The sequence below is a fragment of the Taudactylus pleione genome, unplaced genomic scaffold (assembly GCF_031769625.1).
Source record: "Taudactylus pleione unplaced genomic scaffold, aTauple2 ptg000091l, whole genome shotgun sequence".
Classification (NCBI taxonomy): Eukaryota; Metazoa; Chordata; class Amphibia; order Anura; family Myobatrachidae; genus Taudactylus; species Taudactylus pleione.
In genome coordinates this window covers 647,837-666,589 of record NW_028284493.1, presented here as the reverse complement: position 1 = coordinate 666,589, position 18,753 = coordinate 647,837, and the positions used below count along the sequence as shown (strand labels likewise).

The window sequence follows — 18,753 nt, the reverse complement described above, 5'->3', positions numbered from 1 at the left end:
AGGGTCTCGTTGTAAGCCCCGATGGTCGCGATGGTCTATGACAATCGCGACCATCACCCTAGCGGTCATTAGAGCTGTGGGTGTAAACCCACAACCTAACGACCGAAACAGAGGCGGGCGGTCAGGATGCAAGCGACCGCCCAGTTTCTGAGCGACCGCTTGCATCCTCCGACCACCTCTGAATGAGGGCCTGATTGATGGCCACACTCCATTGAGGAAGTCCGATTGGACGAAACGCGTCTGGGCGTGGCTTGACTAGGACGTGATCGCAATGACGTCACGGGTTCAGAGAGGAATGCGGAATAACATCAAAGATGCCAGTGTGCTGATGCGATTGGGTTTCACCCGCTTTCTCATGCTTGATTTGTGATATTGGAATGTATCACACATTGCCTATGTGAGTGTTTTTAATCCTTTTAGTAAAGTTCATTACTGTTATAAACTTCACTATTGTGCGCCTCCTTTCATCTTTGTTCATATTCATATATATATATATATATATATATATATATATATATATATATACAGTATATATATATATATATATGAGAGATATTCCTGGAAACCGGCACTCAGGTACAGAAAACAACTAATTTCGGTGCCTTTCCTAAAATAAGTATATGGATCACAAAGTGGACGGCACTCAGAAGATAATCACATCATAAAAGACACTGACAGCACAGCTCTTGTAGTCAATGTTTCGGAGATTTTACTCCTTTATCAAGACATACAGAAATAAAAAAAACCACATACCTTATATCATCTCACCCAGTGCTTTAGCGTCCTCCTGGCCTCAACCCCCATCGGAGACCGGATGATGTCACATCCTGCGCCCAGTGCCGACGTCCCGACCGTCTTACTAGGGCGTGGCCAATGAGGTGTGTTCCTTCACCATGACAACTGTGCAGACTAAGTCTGCAGCGCACAAACAGCTGTATCTAAAAAATTACAATCATACAAATAAAGTAAATATGCTTCAAGAATAAACGACTACCCCAGCTGCTACTATATCACTGTATAAAAGCCTACAGAAACCAATTTTATAACTAAGTGTGTAAATAGCAGTCTGGCATCAGACTCTATAACAGTACAATCAAAAAACATGCCCTGCTGACTAGTTATATAAAAGTCAGCCATCCAAAATCTCCATGGTAATTCCTAAAAAGCCTAACCTATTAATCAAAAAACAGATTTCTCATAAAAGTAAGAAAGTTCAGAAATATACATAAAGATGAACATTACAAAAAACACGTATAGGACATCATCTCATTGAGGCCATGTGGATGAACAGTGTTTAAAGTGTGCATCCATTTCATTTCAATATACAAAAAATCAGAAACTCAGCGCTAATTAGATATATTATAAATCTGTAAACAATTAGTGTTTATCAATGTTATATAGAAATCCATCAAGATGTTCTTCTAATTGGAGCAGCAGATTAAATCAATTTGCCTGTGGCAGCACACAAAAATACACCTGGCAGCCAGGTGCACCACAAATGTAAGAAATATACTGAATATCTGCGCTAATAAAAATGTATAAGTAATTCCTAGAGAATTTATATGTGCAAATCACCACTAACACAAGAATTATAATGTATAAAAGGATTGAGATGCGGCCGGATTGATACCAACAATACCTGACTATCAAGGAGCCGCTGCTGTTCCGTCTCCCCGAAGCCTCCTCCACCGCTCACACAGCTTCTTCATCTGCTCGGATGTGAACTAAGTGATCTGTACATTAATACATGTGACATGTCTGCTAGGAACGTGGCTACATGCAGTTTGTAACTATACAACAACAGCCCATTTTACCCCTGGTGAGATTGAAGACCACCAACCACAGATGCGGACATTATGGATTAATACATATGTTTCCATTATTTTTTGGATCCACCTCCTCCAGCGATTCTTTTATTAATATTATTAACATTTTTATATCAACTAGTAAAATATTTGTTACATTTAGCTTCTCATTTTATTACAGTTGCTAATTGTATGTGAACATTCTTGTTGTTTATACATTGACCAGTCATATTGGATTTATTACAGTAAAAACATATCTTTTATACATTATAATTCTTGTTTTAGTGGTGATTTGCACATATCAATTTTCTTGGAATTACTTATACATTTTTATTAGTGCAGACATTCAGTATAATTCTTCCATTTCATTTCAAGCTGTAATAACCTGCGTCCTCTGTCACCCCCTCTGGGATTAGGGGGAACCCAGTTGATCATTTTATACTTAATCGTAGATAATCCGTGTTTAAAATCCCGAAAAAGTCGGGCCACTGATAATTCTGAAGCTTTGCCCTCAATGGCTGCCCTGATGCTAGATCGGTGCAGGGCCATCCTTTCTTTTAGTTGCCTGGTAGTTTTGTCTATATAAAACAGACAGCATGGCCATCTGATATAATAAATTACAAAGTGGCTTGTACACGTCAAAGCATATTTTATGGAGAATTTCTTTCCGGTATGCGGATGTGAAAAGGTATCACCTTTCTCTTGGCAACTACAAGTGATGCGCGCTTTGCGAGATTGAAATGTTCTACTTTGATGTTGCTGTGCACAGAAATATTATTATGTACTACAATATTTTTAATGTTCTTGCCACATCTGTAGGATGGTAACAAGGACGTGTTGCGTAGAGCTGGTAAATGTTCATCCATCGAAACAATAGGCCACAGCTCCTTCACTTTTTTGGTAATTTCATGGCTGATAAAAGAATAATCTTGTGTCCAAACTACATATTTATTAATTTTCTTGCCATGTTTCTGTATCAAAGTGGAAGCCCTTGATAATTTGAGCACCTTTTCTTTAGCCATCTTCAAGGTTTTGTGATTGTACCCCGTACCAGGAATTTGACATTTCGGCAATTCCGTTCAAATCATCATTTGAACCAGCATCAAAAAATTCAACCGTCAAATTCTTCACCTGCAGAACTGATGAAATTCTTGATGAAAATTTTACAACATTTAATATGCCCATACCAAACCTCACAGTTAATGAAAGAAAAGCCTTAAAAAATCTGGGCAATTATAAAGATGTTGTTATCCGCCCTGCCTACAGAGGCCGGGGGATTGTAGCTCAGGACATTGCTGCATACAAATTAGAGATCTACACCCAATTGGAGGATGCTTTGGTATATGAACACCTCCAACAGGACCCTACTGGCACCTTTAAAAGTGATTAGGAGCAGGTGAGACACTGGGTATTCTCCAACTCTGGTCCAAATCACCTCCTCCCTACTCCACCTCCTTACATACTTTCTAAACTGTCCACTGCTGGTCATAAGAGCGGCATTTCTTTGTGGTATAACACGCTTCTGACCTCGCTGGAGGATTCAAACCAAATGGGAGACAGACCTTAATCTATCCCTGACTGATGATGACTGGTCTATTTTATTTACGAACATCTTCAAAATGTCCAAATGTTTGAATCACTCTGAAATGCTATATAAATGAATACATTGTTTATATTACATTCCAGCCACATTACATAGAATCTGGACTGATTCCTCTAAGCTATGTTGGAGGAAATGTGGATTGGATGGTACTATGCTGCATATTTTTTGGTCTTGTACTAAGTTACTTTCTTTATGGTCAGAGGTATTCCAGTTAATTACCCAGGTTACTATGGAAACCCTCCCTCAGTTTTCAGAAATTGCACTCTTCCATCATTTCCCCCCTTCAATACAATCCCACAATAAGTATGTTGCCGGACATATTCTGATAGCCACAAGGGTGGCTCTAGCACAGTTCTGGAAAAGACCGGACCCCCGTCTCTCTTGTTAATAATATCTAAAATCCAGAGAAGTTTTGAAATGGAAACCTCTGGATTTAAATAGTCTACCTCATCTTCATCCCCACTGGTACGATGGTGACCTTGGTCTGACTTTTCTGATTCACCCGCCCTCATGACGCCAAGTGACAGCTAGTTTTAGTTCTAATTTGACCCAATACTGGGGAATTTTGATGACGCTACACTTAGTTTCGTACATTATGGTTGTGTACATTTGTAGTTTTGTTTTTATTTGTCGTTTTTCTTTGTAAGAATTGTATTATTTTTATCTATTTACTTATTTATTTTAATTTTATTCTAATTCAACCTTATTTTATTTTATCTTGTACTACTTTTTATTTTAGTATGATCCACTGTTCGAGTTTATATTTTCTATTTCATTTTAAAAAGACAAAAAATTTTTGGAAATGTATAACGCCTTTGTTACAATAGAAATTACTGTTTATTAATGTTTTATCTGATGTATATTGGAAACTTGTTTTCTTAATAAACATCATTTGAGTAAAAAAAAAAGTGAATTGGACACCATCTTAAATCAGGCAGTTGAACAAATGATGATCCCAAAATCTGTGAGAAATGCGTTGATCCAGGATTGGGCAAAAATCCCTGTGCTATATACCATCCCAAAACTGCACAAAAATGCAGTTACTCCTCCGGGAAAACCCATCATATCGTGATTCCCTGTATTATATGGTATCACAATACCTGGATCACTTTTTGTAGCCAATTGTGCAGGACCAACCTACATTTCTAAAGGACACTACAGCATTTATTTTAAAATTACAAGGATTATCACCACTTAAAGGAAAGCATCTTTTGTGTACCATCGATGTGGTAAGCCTTTACACCAGCATTCCATACGACAGAGGTGTGGAATCAGTGAGAAGTCTTCTTACAAATAATGTGTCATACCAAGGACCAGATCTACAATATTTTCTGTCATTGTTAGAATTGACTTTAACTCAGAATTATTTTCTTTTCGATAAGAAATTCTACATCCAACGCTTGGGCTGTGCGATGGGCAAACTCCTTCATGTTCCAAGTGGAAAAAGACCTGTTTTTTACAGACCCTGCCATTGCACAGAAGATTACATCATATTGTCTGTATATAGATGATATCTTCTTGATCTGGTCAGACAGTGAAGAAAGCTTCAAACAAGTGATGTCCACTATCAATCAAAGTGATCCATAGATAAAGTTTTCATATAATTGTAGTTTCCACTCTGTGCATTATCTTGATGTGGCTGTAAGTTTAAATGAGAACAATGAATTTGTTACATCAATATACTTCAAAAATACTGACAGGAACACATTTTTGCTGGCAGCTAGTGATCATCTGCCAGCATTGAAGGAAGGTCTTCCTTTTTCTCAATTTGTTAGGAAATACCATATATGCAGCAATAGACAAGACGCCATAGAACAGATTGACAAAATGTCAAAGAAATTCCTTACGGGGGTACAATCACAAAACTTTGAAGATGGCTAAAGAAAAGGTGCTCAAATTATCAAAGGCTTCCACTTTGATACAGAAACATGGCAAGAAAAATAATAAATATGTAGTTTGGACACAAGAATATTCTTTCATCAGCCCTGAAATTACCAAAAAAGTGAAGGAGCTGTGGCCTATTGTTTCGATGGATGAACATTTACCAGCTCTACGCAACACATCCTTGTCCTTGTTACCATCCTACAGACGTGGCAAGAACATTAAAAATATTGTAGTACATAATGATATTTCTGCGCACAGCAACATCAAAGTAGAACATTTCTAGCCCGCAAAGCGGGCAATTACAGATGTACGGGCTGCATCACTTGTAGTTGCCTAGAGAAACGTGATACCTTTTCACATCCGCATACCGGAGAGATATTCTCCATAAAATATGCTTTAAGGTGTACAAGCTGCTTTGTAATTTGTTATATTACATGCCCATGCGGTCTATTTTATATAGGCAAAACTACCAGGCAACTAAAAGAAAGGATGGCCCTGCACCGATCTAGCATCAGGGCAGCTATTGAGGCAAATTTCAGAATTACCAGTGGCCCAACATGCTATTCACACACTTACTTATAAGATTGGTGTCTGTAGACTTTTATGCAGTGATATAGTAGCAGCTGGGGTAGTCATTTATTCTTGAGGCATATTTACATTATTTGTATGATGTAATTATTGTTGTAATTTTTTATATACAGCTGTTTCTGTGCTCTGCGGACTAAAGGAGCATACACACTAGACGATATGCTCCCTGAGCGATATCGTCTAGTGTGTCCCTGGCAGGATGTGCTCAATGTCGTTCATGACATTGAGCACACCCGCTGAACGATATCAATAATGATATCGTTTAGCGCCGGGCTCTCTCCCCCATTCCATAACATGCAGCAACCTGACAATATCGTCAGGTTGGCCTGCATGTTGCCCGATGAACGTTTCTTGTTGCTCCTCTGTGTTTCAGGTCAAGCTCAGTTGCAGTCTGGCTTCATATGAGAACAGATAGAAGACCTCTGCGTGTCTCTGAGCTCCACTCACTCTCTCTCTCTGCTCTGAGACACGCAGAGGTCTTCTATCTGTTCTCATATGAAGCCAGACTACTACTGAGCTTGACCTGAAACACAGAGGAGTGATATCTTTTTTGCAATTGATTTACGCATATTCTGGTATGCAGATATATTTATGTCCAGTGATGTTTCCATTTGTTGCATATAATACTACACTATATATATTCTCCTGACGTGCAAAAAATTGCAAGCCCAAATTTAAGGATATCATAAAGGTGTATCCCGTGGGAACCTGGAAAGTGATATCGGTTCAAGTTACCTGACCACTGAAGTTCTACCTATCAGGTAAGCTTTTGATTGTTTACTCTTTGGTACGCACATTACTTATCCTTTTGAGCACTGATTCAAATGTTTTCTACATTACTACACAATTAGGCGCACGTTTTTATTATTTTTCAGCACCTTCTTCTCCGATTGCCATAATGAATATTTGAAAAACTGCCGCCACCTGTTATATTCAGGAGTGTTCCACACAAAGTATCATCAATCATTTACTTTTGACTTTTTCACTACAAACAAGGAACTTTGAAATTTGTGCGCTAGTATTCACTTATTTCTCTCTCTCTATATATATAATTTTCTTTGATTCAGTGTTATCAATGGAGATCAGAGTAGTTTAATTTCATGGAGGATTAGCTTGGTGTTATCAATTTTTCTCCCAATTCATCCCTGTGTTATCATTTTTCCCCAATTCATCCCTATGAGTAGCAGCTGGTCTTCCAAAGATTGGAAGTGTACAGTGACACAATCCTTTCAGCAGATTTTTTCAGCCAGGGGTGTAACTAGATATTTGAAGGCCCCATAACAAACGTTGGTAAGGACCCTTATGTACCACCAATAATGAAAAATGTATATAACACATGTAAGTTTGACAAGGAAGATGGGCCCCCCTCAGCTCTGGGCCGCATAGCAGCTGCACCCCTTGCACCTATGGCAGTTACACCCATGGCTCCTCATAAGACCTCCAACTTGAAACACTGCTTGCAGTGTTGTCAAAATGTTCTTTGCTGACTCTTTCCCATGTATCATAGAGTACACGTGTTGCTCTACACTTAAGCCATGGTTCCCATGGCTCTCTCTATATCATCTGGGCTTGAATATGCAATTTGATCTACAGTGACCTTCTACAACCTTTGAGGCTTTAAATGTATTTCCATAGCAAACTTCCAGATTGTATCATTTTAATTGCACTACACATGTGCCTAAAATGGCATCTGTTAATCTCTATTGACGTGTAATCAAAGCAGGAAGTCCTAACAAGCATGGGAAGCCATCTGTGATTGGCTATTGGCACTTCTATCCAATTAATTATTCCCTTATTCTGCAGTGGAATGAGAGCAGTTTGCATAATTTCTCATAGATTGTTTTTATTTAATTTCAAGATTTTTCCCATTGAACTACTGAAAGATTCCCTTTTTTTATTGCAAATATGAAAGATTTCCTTTTGGATTTAAAGAAAAACAATGGACCCATTACATTGATATTCCAGATTACTCAGATACCAACAGCCCATGGGTGCAGGGAAGACCTCTGTCTCTTTTATTGAGGTGCTGGAAGTCATTGGCAGTAGAGCCACATTTTTTCAGACTTCAGCCCTGTGCTGATCAGTGTGGCCAGGTTCCAATATAACAAGGGTACTACATGTTGTGGGATTCCTGGTAAAAATTTGGAACAAGTTGAAGCTGTCTTAAGGAATTTGGGAGGGGGTCCTTGTTATTTAGTTAAGGGCTGGAAACCCCATTGAAATAGGTAAAACTGTGTCACTTGTGTTCTGGTTACATTTGCAAATTAATGTGCATGTGTCCTGAACATATCAAATGCCAATTACACAGCCAACACCTGAGCACAAACATAGCATTTGTATGGTTATTCACACGTGATTGGCACGCTTTTTATTTTTAGTGAAAACGCAAACCAGTGAGGAAATGGGGTATGCCCAGTGTAAATGTATGGTGGCAAACAGCACATACATTAACACATCGTTAACTTATTTTTTTCTTGGTTTTTAACAAATACCTGCAACTATTCATTTTCATTCCTAAAAAAAAGAAATTACCAGTGTGATATTTTTGTTCAACTTTATTCTAAGGTTATATTTATTTTAAATCAACCCTAGGGGAGAATTCAATTGCACATGATAATTTTTGTGCAATGAAAACAGGACGTTACCGCAATTTTTTCCCCCATTCAATTTAATTACCACCCCCATTTTTACCGCACAAGAAATTTCCAGTTTTTGGGCGAAAAAACATAGGACCCGGGATCCATTTGTTTTCGCGGTCGCGACTGTGAAAAAAATGGCACTTATCGGGGATTTAATTTTGTCTACCTCCATGTAGGTGAAAAAAAATCCTCGATAGTGCTGGCTATCGGGGACAAATGAATAACCCCCAGGGCAGAGCTGGCCCTAGGTATAAGCAAACTACTGTAAGCAAATGTCTAGGGCATTTGGAATTCCTAGGGACATCCAAGCCCGTCTAGGGTCGGCAGTCACGGAGGTTTGGGGCAGGCACTGAGGCACGGGGAACCTGCTGCTAGCTGGGGTAGCTGCTTCTACCACCGTGCAGCGTCCACTTTGTGCTGCTGCTGGGCCCGATCGGAGCGGTCAGCTGAGCTCCACTCGGGTATGACAGCGAACGGAGGGCCTGATTCAGACCCACTCGCAAGCGCTGACCGCTCACAACCGGGTCGATGGTGGCCCACAGCGCATACGCACGACGGAACCGGCTCCGTCGCGCACATGCGCGAGACCCGGCTAGCGACGGGCAATCCATCGCTCTGAGAACGCCTGCCGTTTGGGGGCGGCCCCACTGACATCACAAATGATGTCAGTGGAGAGCTTCCAGCTCTGTTAGAGCCGAGAGCTCTCTGGGGCTTGCGATAAACGAGATCCTACCACAAGGGTCTCGTCGCAAGCCCGATGGTCGCGATGGTCTTGACCATCGCGACCATCATCAGGGCCGCTTGCTATAGCTGTGGGTGGTCACCCACAGCTATGCGAGCGGCCAAGAGGCCGCTCCAAAAATAAAAAAGCCCGGCCCTGATTCAGAGCGAGCGCTCTGTCAGAGCGAGCGGCTCTGAATCAGGCCCAGTGAGCGGGCAGGCAGCAGAACAGCTGGCAGCGGTTGCGGGGCTCTGCTAGTGGTTAGGCAGCCGCAATAGGAACTTTCAGCTCTGATCGGGCAGCAGCTGCAGCAGGCAGTTCACAGCCAGCAAGAACGTGCTGTGAGAGCAAGCAGGTACAGGGAGGCTGGAGCAGAGTAGCAGATTCTACACAGTGGGGGCATTGAACACTGGGCATCAACAAAAATAATCGTCGGTGTCTGGGGGACTGTTTCGCAAGCCAGGGTACAGCAGCTCCTCCTCACGTAGGCCTTTGCAGAGTCCTTTGGTGATGGGTGTGACTACAATATGTGCTGCTGGGTGAGGGGTGCTGTTCTAGGAGAGGGCAGAGGGATTCTGCATAAGAGGTGCTGGATGAGGATTGCTGTGTGGGAGAGGTGTGACGGGTGTTGTTGGCTGCCTCTGTGATCTGTTGCTGGGTGATCTGCTGTGAGACAGGGAGAGGGGTGCTGGGTCAGAGGCAGAACTAGCGGCGGTGCAGCCAGTACATTACACAGAGCTGGACTCGCCGCAATAAAGGGACCAGCAGCAGCATAATGAGTCTGACTGGCTCATTTTACGCCGTTCACCTCTGGCCGTGGACTGTACCAGGAGGATGCCTGGATAGTTGTATGTTTTGTTTATTTAACTCATGTTTCTTTAACAATAAAAAATAAGCCATAAACCAATGTGTAAAATGAAAACTTAATGCCAGAGAACTTATCGCACTATTTGTGTGTTTTGGTGCGATATTTTAGCGTCTTTTGGCAATGCACGCTCCCATTTTTAGCCTTATCCTATTACACAAGACGCGAAAACACATAAGTGCGAAGACTGCGCATGGTGAAGTCAGCGAAAAGTACAGCACATTTTGGGGAGATCAGTCTGTACCCCATAAAAAGCCTGACATAGGAAATCAATATAGAAGTGTATTAATAGCCCTAATAAAAGTATTTGGGGTTCTTAAATTGTATCAAATGGCTATTATATGCATATTTACTTAAATATTGAAAAATGATAAAAAGCTAAATTTAATCAACAAACACTGAATAAAACATGGATTGTCAGTGCAAATAAGCAAAAATGGTTCATGCCATCAATAAAACCATGAGGCCCCTTGACCATCCGGACCTAGGAACTCCACATGATCTTTCAGTGCAATAGAGATGTGGGCCCCAATGATTTTATGAAGTAGATCAGTTCCAGGATTCACATGATACACAGCCACCAACACGTTTCGACTCCACCTGGGGTCATTTTTAACTTTTGCTGCTACATTATTGGTGTATGTATTTTATTTCCTTATATAAGGGTTATCTCTGTATCTGTGTTTTATTGAATTTTATTGTTTATATTCCCTCATAGAGGGTATTTCCCTAAGTAAATAAATAGCCTTTTTTATTGGATTACCATATTTGTTTCATGTGTTCCTATGCCCATGTTATATACACTAGTAGACATTTGATTATATCATTACACTAATAGGGGTTAGTGACAAAAAAACAATCACCTGTATATTCCTTTATCTGGAAGCTATGTCTGCTCTAGAAATGTGGAATAACTACTAACAGCTTGAACCCTGTGCCGTCACTCCCTTCTGAGTTATGCTCACCACCTTTAAGCTGTTGCCAGTCACATCCGCTGTGTAGATTTCAACTAGCCAGCTTCTGCAGAGATGAGCCCCTCAAGCAGTTTGTCTGCCTACCACATGCGGACGGGGAAACTCCACTGTACTTTTGCCCACTGCTGTCTGTCATGGCCAACTCTACAGCAAGCTGCACTGCTGTGACTGCCAGGACTTCTGCTACTGCTCCGCCACTTTTTTTCAGTCACCACTGGTCCCTCACCCTGCTGCCAGCCACCGCAGCTTCCGGTGCCACTGCCACCACTGAGCGTCGGACCTTGGTGCCGGCTCCACCCCCCTGTGCCTGGCAGCCTTTCCATAGGATGCGCTCAGGACACATGGGGTGAGCATTCAAGGAAGGGATCTCCAGACTGTCAGCAGCTGCTGACAGCTCTTATACTGTATATCTCTCTCAAACCGGACCTTCTTTTCCTCACAGGAACCAAATCACTCCCATCTATATCACTTCACCCCTTATATGTGTATACCATACACTGGGGCATATTATTACCTCAAGAGTAAGGATGGCCATCGGTATGGTTACCATCGACGGCAAAACAGAAAGTGGCCATCGATGGTAACCAACAATGCAATGGATGACCATCGATGGCTTCACCCACCGATGGTTATCCCTGTTCTATAACTGATTGTCCCATGGGCCAATCAGAACCGGGGGGTGTGACTTCGCAGGTGTTGGGGGGCAGAGCTAAGCTCTGTGTCCTGGCACACCTTAAAAAAAAACTATTCAGTTATGTTATTCCATCAATGGAGGGAAACCATCTGGTTCTCCCCCATCGATGTGAAAACCATTCGACATCGGCTATAAAGCATCGATGATTACGAATCATTAATGGTTGATGGCCATCCCTACTCAAGAGGGAAGAACCACATCAACCCGTAGAGTAATTAAATCAAATATATTGTTTACAGATTTCTTTGTTCTTTTACATATTTGTAGCAACACATACATGTTTACTAATATATGCAACATACTTTTACCAAATTTAACTATTTAAATCCCCTCAAGTGTATATATATGAAATATACACCCATATATGCATTCTTACTAATGCAGTATATTTCTCTAACCCTCAACCTGGGTTACATGTCTATAAAGTACAGTTTTAACATTTTTTAATACACCTGCTGCAGCCACCTGCAATCCTAAATACACCTGTCCCATCCATACAGCCGCCCCCCAATGTACCCGACCCAGTACTTTATATCCATTTTCCAATACTTTTATTTTTTTAACCCAAAATTGTTAATTTATTATTGGCCAAATTAAGCTAATTAAAAAATTATTTTTGCCAGTGCCCTGTCTGAGATGTGGAAACAGTTACACGGTTTTTGTGTATGGAGTTTTCACACACGCGAACACTTGGGAATTGGATTGCGCAATACGCAGTTTTGTGGGAAAATTCGCACCTACGAACGCTTTTCGACAAAACGTGGCTTTTCGTGGCTAATTGAATCTGCCTTTTAGTGAAATTTTATTTTTCGTATAGGATAAAAATGACATTGAAGTTGAAGGCTCCATAATGTATGTCAGGGTAAAGGTGCATACACACGGTACGATCCGTCAGCGATAATGATATCGCTGACTGATCGTCCTGCACCTTTCTGGAGTGCTGGATGATCGATATTGATCATCCAGCACACCACCATCGGAGGCCAACTTGATCGCGGGTCCCTATAGTAACCTAGACAAAATCGACCAAGTCGGCCTGCATGCACGGGCAACTGACGATATCATTATCATCCATACATGCCCGCGCATACCAGGTCGTTGGTGGGTTGGAAGGGACCAAAAAATGCATGATACGAACGATAACGATATAATCGATATCGTGCATTTTAATCGTCCCGTGTGTACGTACCATTAGATACAGCAGCTTATAAATGCCAAACGGTGCATCTGACACCTGTGTCGCGTAGGCTCTATGAACTATACGTATTAATTAAACAAGATGACCAAAATAATAATATAAAATAATAATAAAAAAAAATTATATATATATATATATATATATATATACACACAGACACACACACTCATGTGCTGGGAGTGTGTGTATGCCCGTGACACCCGTGCTTGCAGCGAAGTTGCCGTTGCCCCCAGTCGGTCAGTCAGTCAGTGGCAGGGCACGGCGCGGCCGGTGTGACAGGCTGCAGGAGGAGGAAGAGGAGGAGGGTGCAGAGGAAGCACACACACTCTGCTCGCTCACTAGGAGGAGGAGTCGGAGCAGCAGCTGCAGCGGCGGCGGCCTGAGCGATAGGATGTCCCGACATGAAGGTGAGAGCCGAGAGGAGGACACAGGCAGAGACCAGGTGTTTGCGTCCCTCACACGGGGGTACACAGAAGCCCTCACTCCCAGCCACGGTACACACAAACCTCCCATACACACCGCTGTGCTCCCGGGCCTCCTCTCCCGCTACAGCCGGCTCCTGTGCCCGTGGCCTTGTAGTCGCGACATGTCACATTCTTCCGCTCCCTCTTATGCGCAGCTGTCCCAGTCTCATGTGCCCCCGTGTCCCCGGTCCTACCCCCTGCGACTAGCGTGGCTGCCCTCACTCCCAGGCCGAGGCTTGAGGCCCGGCTCTGGGTGATTGGCCGCCCTGTCTCCCTCTTTGCAGCACACGTGTGTTCTGTGTGCCCCCCAAATCCATGTCTGTGTGGGCATACGTGTACCCGCGGGCGGCACTAGTGCCGGGGTGGCTGCGGACAGGAGGGAGAGGCCCGGGAGGAGGGATTGCACTGTCATCCGAGGGAGGAGGAGGGGAGCCGTGTACACACCGGCACAGGGGCCCGGCCAGCAGTGCTGTACCTGCTATTACTGCTATATCCCTGCTGTGTGTGTGATCCTGCTGTGCCAGCATGCTCGGGGACTGCATATGTTATTTTCGGGGGGTTTATTTTATTTCTGCATTTGTTTGTAGGACTCCTCTAATGTTCAGGTCTGTGTTTAGGCAGAACTGATGCTACATGATGTGTGTGCGTGTCCGAGAGCTGTGTCTCTGCTTTGAAGATGCATTCATATGTCTGTTTATGTATTGGACTTAAGGGATATCAATATAGTGGTTAATCTTTCCTGGAAAGTTTTATGATAGACCAAAGGATTTATGGGACAGATTTAATTAAGCACAAAGTCTCGCAATGATATTGCAGGTAAGAAGCATGGCTTATGATGTGCAAGTAAAAATAAGCAATGTTTTATCTACCGCAGTACCCTTAAGGCCCCCCCCATACATGGTGCGATATAGCAGCTGATCCGATGGATTGGTACGATATTGCTGCTATATCGTACAGTGTGTGGGCATGATATCGTCCAGTGCGCGCTTCTGTGGGATCGTACATCGCATCTCCAGATCTTTCTACATGTTCAATTGATCTAGGGATGCAATCTACGATCCCATGCAGCGCTATGTGGGGGGGGGGCAGCATATTGGGCAGCTGATCGCTCCGTGTGTGGGGACCGCCAGATATGTCTGCTGTCGGAGCGCAAGGTGCCTATCACACCGTTTATGGGGTCCTTTAGGTGCGCACACATACAAAGTGCGCTGCTTATAAACTAATATTTATGTATTCCTTTGATGGGTGATAATGACTTAACAATATCACAAGCTTTAACAAGGTACAGGAGGAAAACGTTCCACCTAGGACAAGCCATATTGAAACAAGAGACCATGCACTGAAATTGGAGCATTAGGAAATATATGATGAATAATTATTTCACTGAATGGCTCATATGTGGTATTGGCTTCCACAGAGGTGGCATGTAAATGTAAACAGGAGTGGAAGAGACTTAATATATCCAATGGGGCCTATGTATTAATAATCGCAAAACTGCCCCGATTATTATTAGTCTCTCAACTGATATTTTCATTTTAAATGAAAATATCTCTGCTCTGTACTAATTGTAACTCGCACTGACAGCGGTAGCGCTAACAGCTGTCCCTGCAAGTCACTTTTCCGGCATATTTGAGGAGTCTTTCACACTTGTGAAAGACACCTCTGGTAAAATCTGACACTGCGTATGCGCATGTTGTCAGAATCGAGAGCCATCTGGAGACTGCGGGACGATCTCTCTCTTGCTAGATTGCCTCTTTAGGATTAAAGCGGTTTATGTTATCTGAGAATGGCATACACTTACGGGTCCAAATTCTGGAAAGCTTTGCTATAGAGATCAGACCGTAGTCCCCATTGATATTAATGGGGACTGAGGTCTGCCGTGCCTTTTGCAGGCGATTTCTGTGAAATCTGCTGCATTAGGCTGTTAGCACATAGCAACAATTATGCAGAAACTGCAGTTTCTACTTAATTGTATGACAAAAAAAAAAATGCCTGATAAATAGGCCCTTAATTCTGAAAACAAGCTGAGTCATGCAGATAATTAACAATTTCACCTTGTTTGAAGCTTGAATATGTATTGGTTAGAGTTATGGTCCGTACACACGGGACGATCAGATAACGATCAGATATCGTCTGATCGTCCTGCATGTGCTGGATGTTCGATATCGAACATGCACCAACCCCCCATCAACTATAAGGACCCTATAGGTTGGCCTGCATGCACGGGCATGGTCGATATCGACCATACATGCCCGCGCATCGACCATCGTTTGGTCGTTTGAAGGGGCCAGAAACTGGTTGATTTGAACTATAACGATATATCGATATCGTTCAAATCAACCAAGGAAATCTGACCGTGTGGATGCACCATTAGTATTAATGTTGTATTTGCTCCCAAAATTTTGCACACTGGTAAACTTATTGAGAAATTGTGAGGGCATATACATGCTTTTATCTAGAAGCTTGCTACTCTGTGAAAGTGAAATGCTTTGAATCCTCAAGGTGTCTTATTAGTCTTGTGGTCCTAAAAGATCGAATTGTTAAACTTTTATCTTTCCACCAAACATGTTTTCTTGTGTGTTACGATAATACTTTCAAGATAATCTTTATTTACATTTTTTACATGCGCTGCTTGTCTTCACATAGTGGAGTTAGACTTTTTACGGTCTGAATATTATACATGAAAATGTAGCATATCAATTCACTAAGACCCAGTGGGGAGAATGTAATTCTTTTTTTGGGCACGTTAGCTAATGGACGCCCGACGGAGCAATTAAATTGTTGCTCAGTTTGGGTGCGAGACCCGCTGATGCCAAAATTTCTGCTCGCTACCTCCTCAGGTGGCGAGCAGATGTATTGAAAACGTCCACAGTTTGAATGCCTTAACCTGGACGTTAACGAGTTTAGCCACTTTCTGAGGCTAAACCCGGTCTAATAGGGCTGGACCACCACGATAATTAATGGGTACCCAAAACAATTCAATTGCTCCGTCGGGTGCCCATTAATTATCGCCACCCAAAAAACAATTGAATTCCCCCCAGTGTCTCATGGATAATGGTAGTGAATTTCTCACTGAAGTGATAGGCTACTTCAGTTCAGCTCACTGCTTAGGTGACAGGTGCTTTTATGTAATTGGTAATCAAATGGAGAGCGAATGTAGAAGTTTACTTTAGGTGGTAAATGTTTCAAAGTCATTTATATATATTTCTTAATTGTCAAATCTTAACATAATTTAAAATGGGACAAAAACAGTTCTAGATTTCACTGATATGTTCCTGAGCTTCACTTTCTTGTCCACCTCTGTTTTAGCTACATTGCTTCCTCTTTATACTGACTGGAACACAATACAAATCTGATGTAATAGTGAGTGTGTCTGGTGATCTTTAAAACATTCTCATGCATTTTTTTTGCCATTATTGATTACTAGGCAGGGAGGTATTATGCAGAAGACCACAAACATAGTGAGATCGTACTACTTGGAAATAAAATAAATTTTTAACATTGAAATACAAATTATGTTATGAGGTAATCCGAAGTATTAGGGAGGCATTGTATGAATTTATATTTTATTTAAAGGGTTTACGTTTAGGAAGTCGGTGGACGGAATGCAGACCGCCGGCTTCCAGACAATTGAATCACGACGAGGGACGAATGACAGGCATCTAAATGCAGACGCCTGTCATTTTACAGACGCCGGGAGACCGGTACACAGCATCCGCTCGATCCGGATGCCAGGCGCCGCAGCGAACAGTGCCGGGGGGGGGCGTTAGGTTTAGGGCTCCCGGGGGGGGGGGGGTTAGGGTTAGGCTAGGGGGAGGGAGGGTTAGGGTCAGGCACCCTCGGGAGGAGGTTAGGGTTAGGCACCCCCCCCCTGGGGGACTTAGGTTTAAGCGGCGGGGAAGGGGGGGGTTAGGTTTAGGCACGGGGGGGGGAGGTTAGGGTTAGGTACCCTAAAGGAGGGTTAGGGGGAAATATAGGTTAGTTTATACTTACCTGGGGACGATCGGGATTTCCTCCTCTGTCGGCCAGCCACTGTCGGGATTTAAACCGCCGGCCAGGGGTCCAGCGGTGATTCATACCGATCCCTATTTAAAGTGTCATGTAATTCACACTAGCATTTACATGTCTGATGACTCCTAATCTTCTAACTGTGTTGGATTGGTTTGTCAGACTGGGTTTCCATTATGATAAAATGTGTACAACACCTTTTCTGAATATTTTTTTCCTGCATGACTTTTTTTGCAGTTATGTATTGTGCCTTCATGCCCTAGGGCTTGGCTCTCCCTGCTGTTCTAAACTGACTATTTGGAGAGTTCCTGAATTATTCTCCTGATAAAATCACATAATGTACAGTATTATTATAAATGGGCTGCACACCAATGATTATATCAGTGATTAAATATAACTAAAATTGTAGGTGCAATTACAAAACCACTAATGTCTTTGTTATGGGTTATCTGACAGCAATTTCATTTGCAGATTGTAAATGTTTACATGAAACTCACATGACCAATTACAAAAAAATCGGCATGCCTGTTCTAAAAGGTTGATATGTCAAGCAGTGCAAAAAGTGGAGCAATGGAGCAGTTGCCTATAGCAACCAATCAGCTTCTACATATCATTTTATAGAATGTACTTGACAAATGATAGGTAGAAGTTGATTGGTTGCTATAGACAAATTTGTCAAACTGGTCCACTTCTCTTGATACATCAACCAGTAATGGTGGATAAACTTTAACAGGACAGATCGGTTAGCAGACTGATCCGCCGTCAGAGCAGCAGATTGGTAAGTGTGTATACCTTACCAAATCAGCTGCTTGATGTGTCTGGCCTGACATAAAAAATGGGCGTGCATTTACATTTGTTGTGATGTCAGTGTCAGCTGTTCCTGCAGGCAGTGTATGGGCGGTTGGTGAGTTTGTCCGTACAAATATACAGATGGCACACATGCACAGGCATTGGCTGTGCTGCAGGGCTGACCTGATATGTCTGTGAACAACATTATCAATAGACATCGGGTGTACACACCTGCCGTTGCACACTCGCGGTATATCATTCCTCGGTCAAATAATATTTATCGATAAGTGTGTACCCATCATAAGTTTGATAGTGATGTAAATATAGTGAACCAGCCTGCGGGTACTGTGCTCCACCTGTGGGCTGCAGTGTGCGGCGGGTGGGGAAAACGGCAGAGCTAAGCCAGGAAACGGCTGCATGCCCGTCACTTTTGTTGGATTTCTACTCGCATCCCCAGGGAAATCCTTTAGCTCGCTCAAACAGCGCAGTGAATTGAATATCTTCGGGAGCTCCCTCCTGGG

At 42.5% G+C, this 18,753-nt stretch overlaps 1 protein-coding gene across 2 annotated transcripts in view; it reads left to right on the top strand.

Moving 5' to 3' along the window:
* The first annotated feature begins 13,183 nt into the window (after positions 1 to 13,183).
* KCMF1 (potassium channel modulatory factor 1) overlaps positions 13,184 to 18,753 on the top strand; it is a 99,481-nt gene continuing 93,911 nt past the window's right edge. Inside the window, exon 1 of one of the 2 annotated variants that reach the window (XM_088469371.1) lies at positions 13,184 to 13,465. In XM_088469371.1, coding sequence (XP_088325497.1) covers positions 13,363 to 13,465 — 103 coding nt within the window. In that variant the 5' untranslated portion in view covers positions 13,184 to 13,362. The remainder of the gene's footprint in view (positions 13,466 to 18,753) is intronic. The other variant, XM_088469373.1, reaches the window with a different exon arrangement.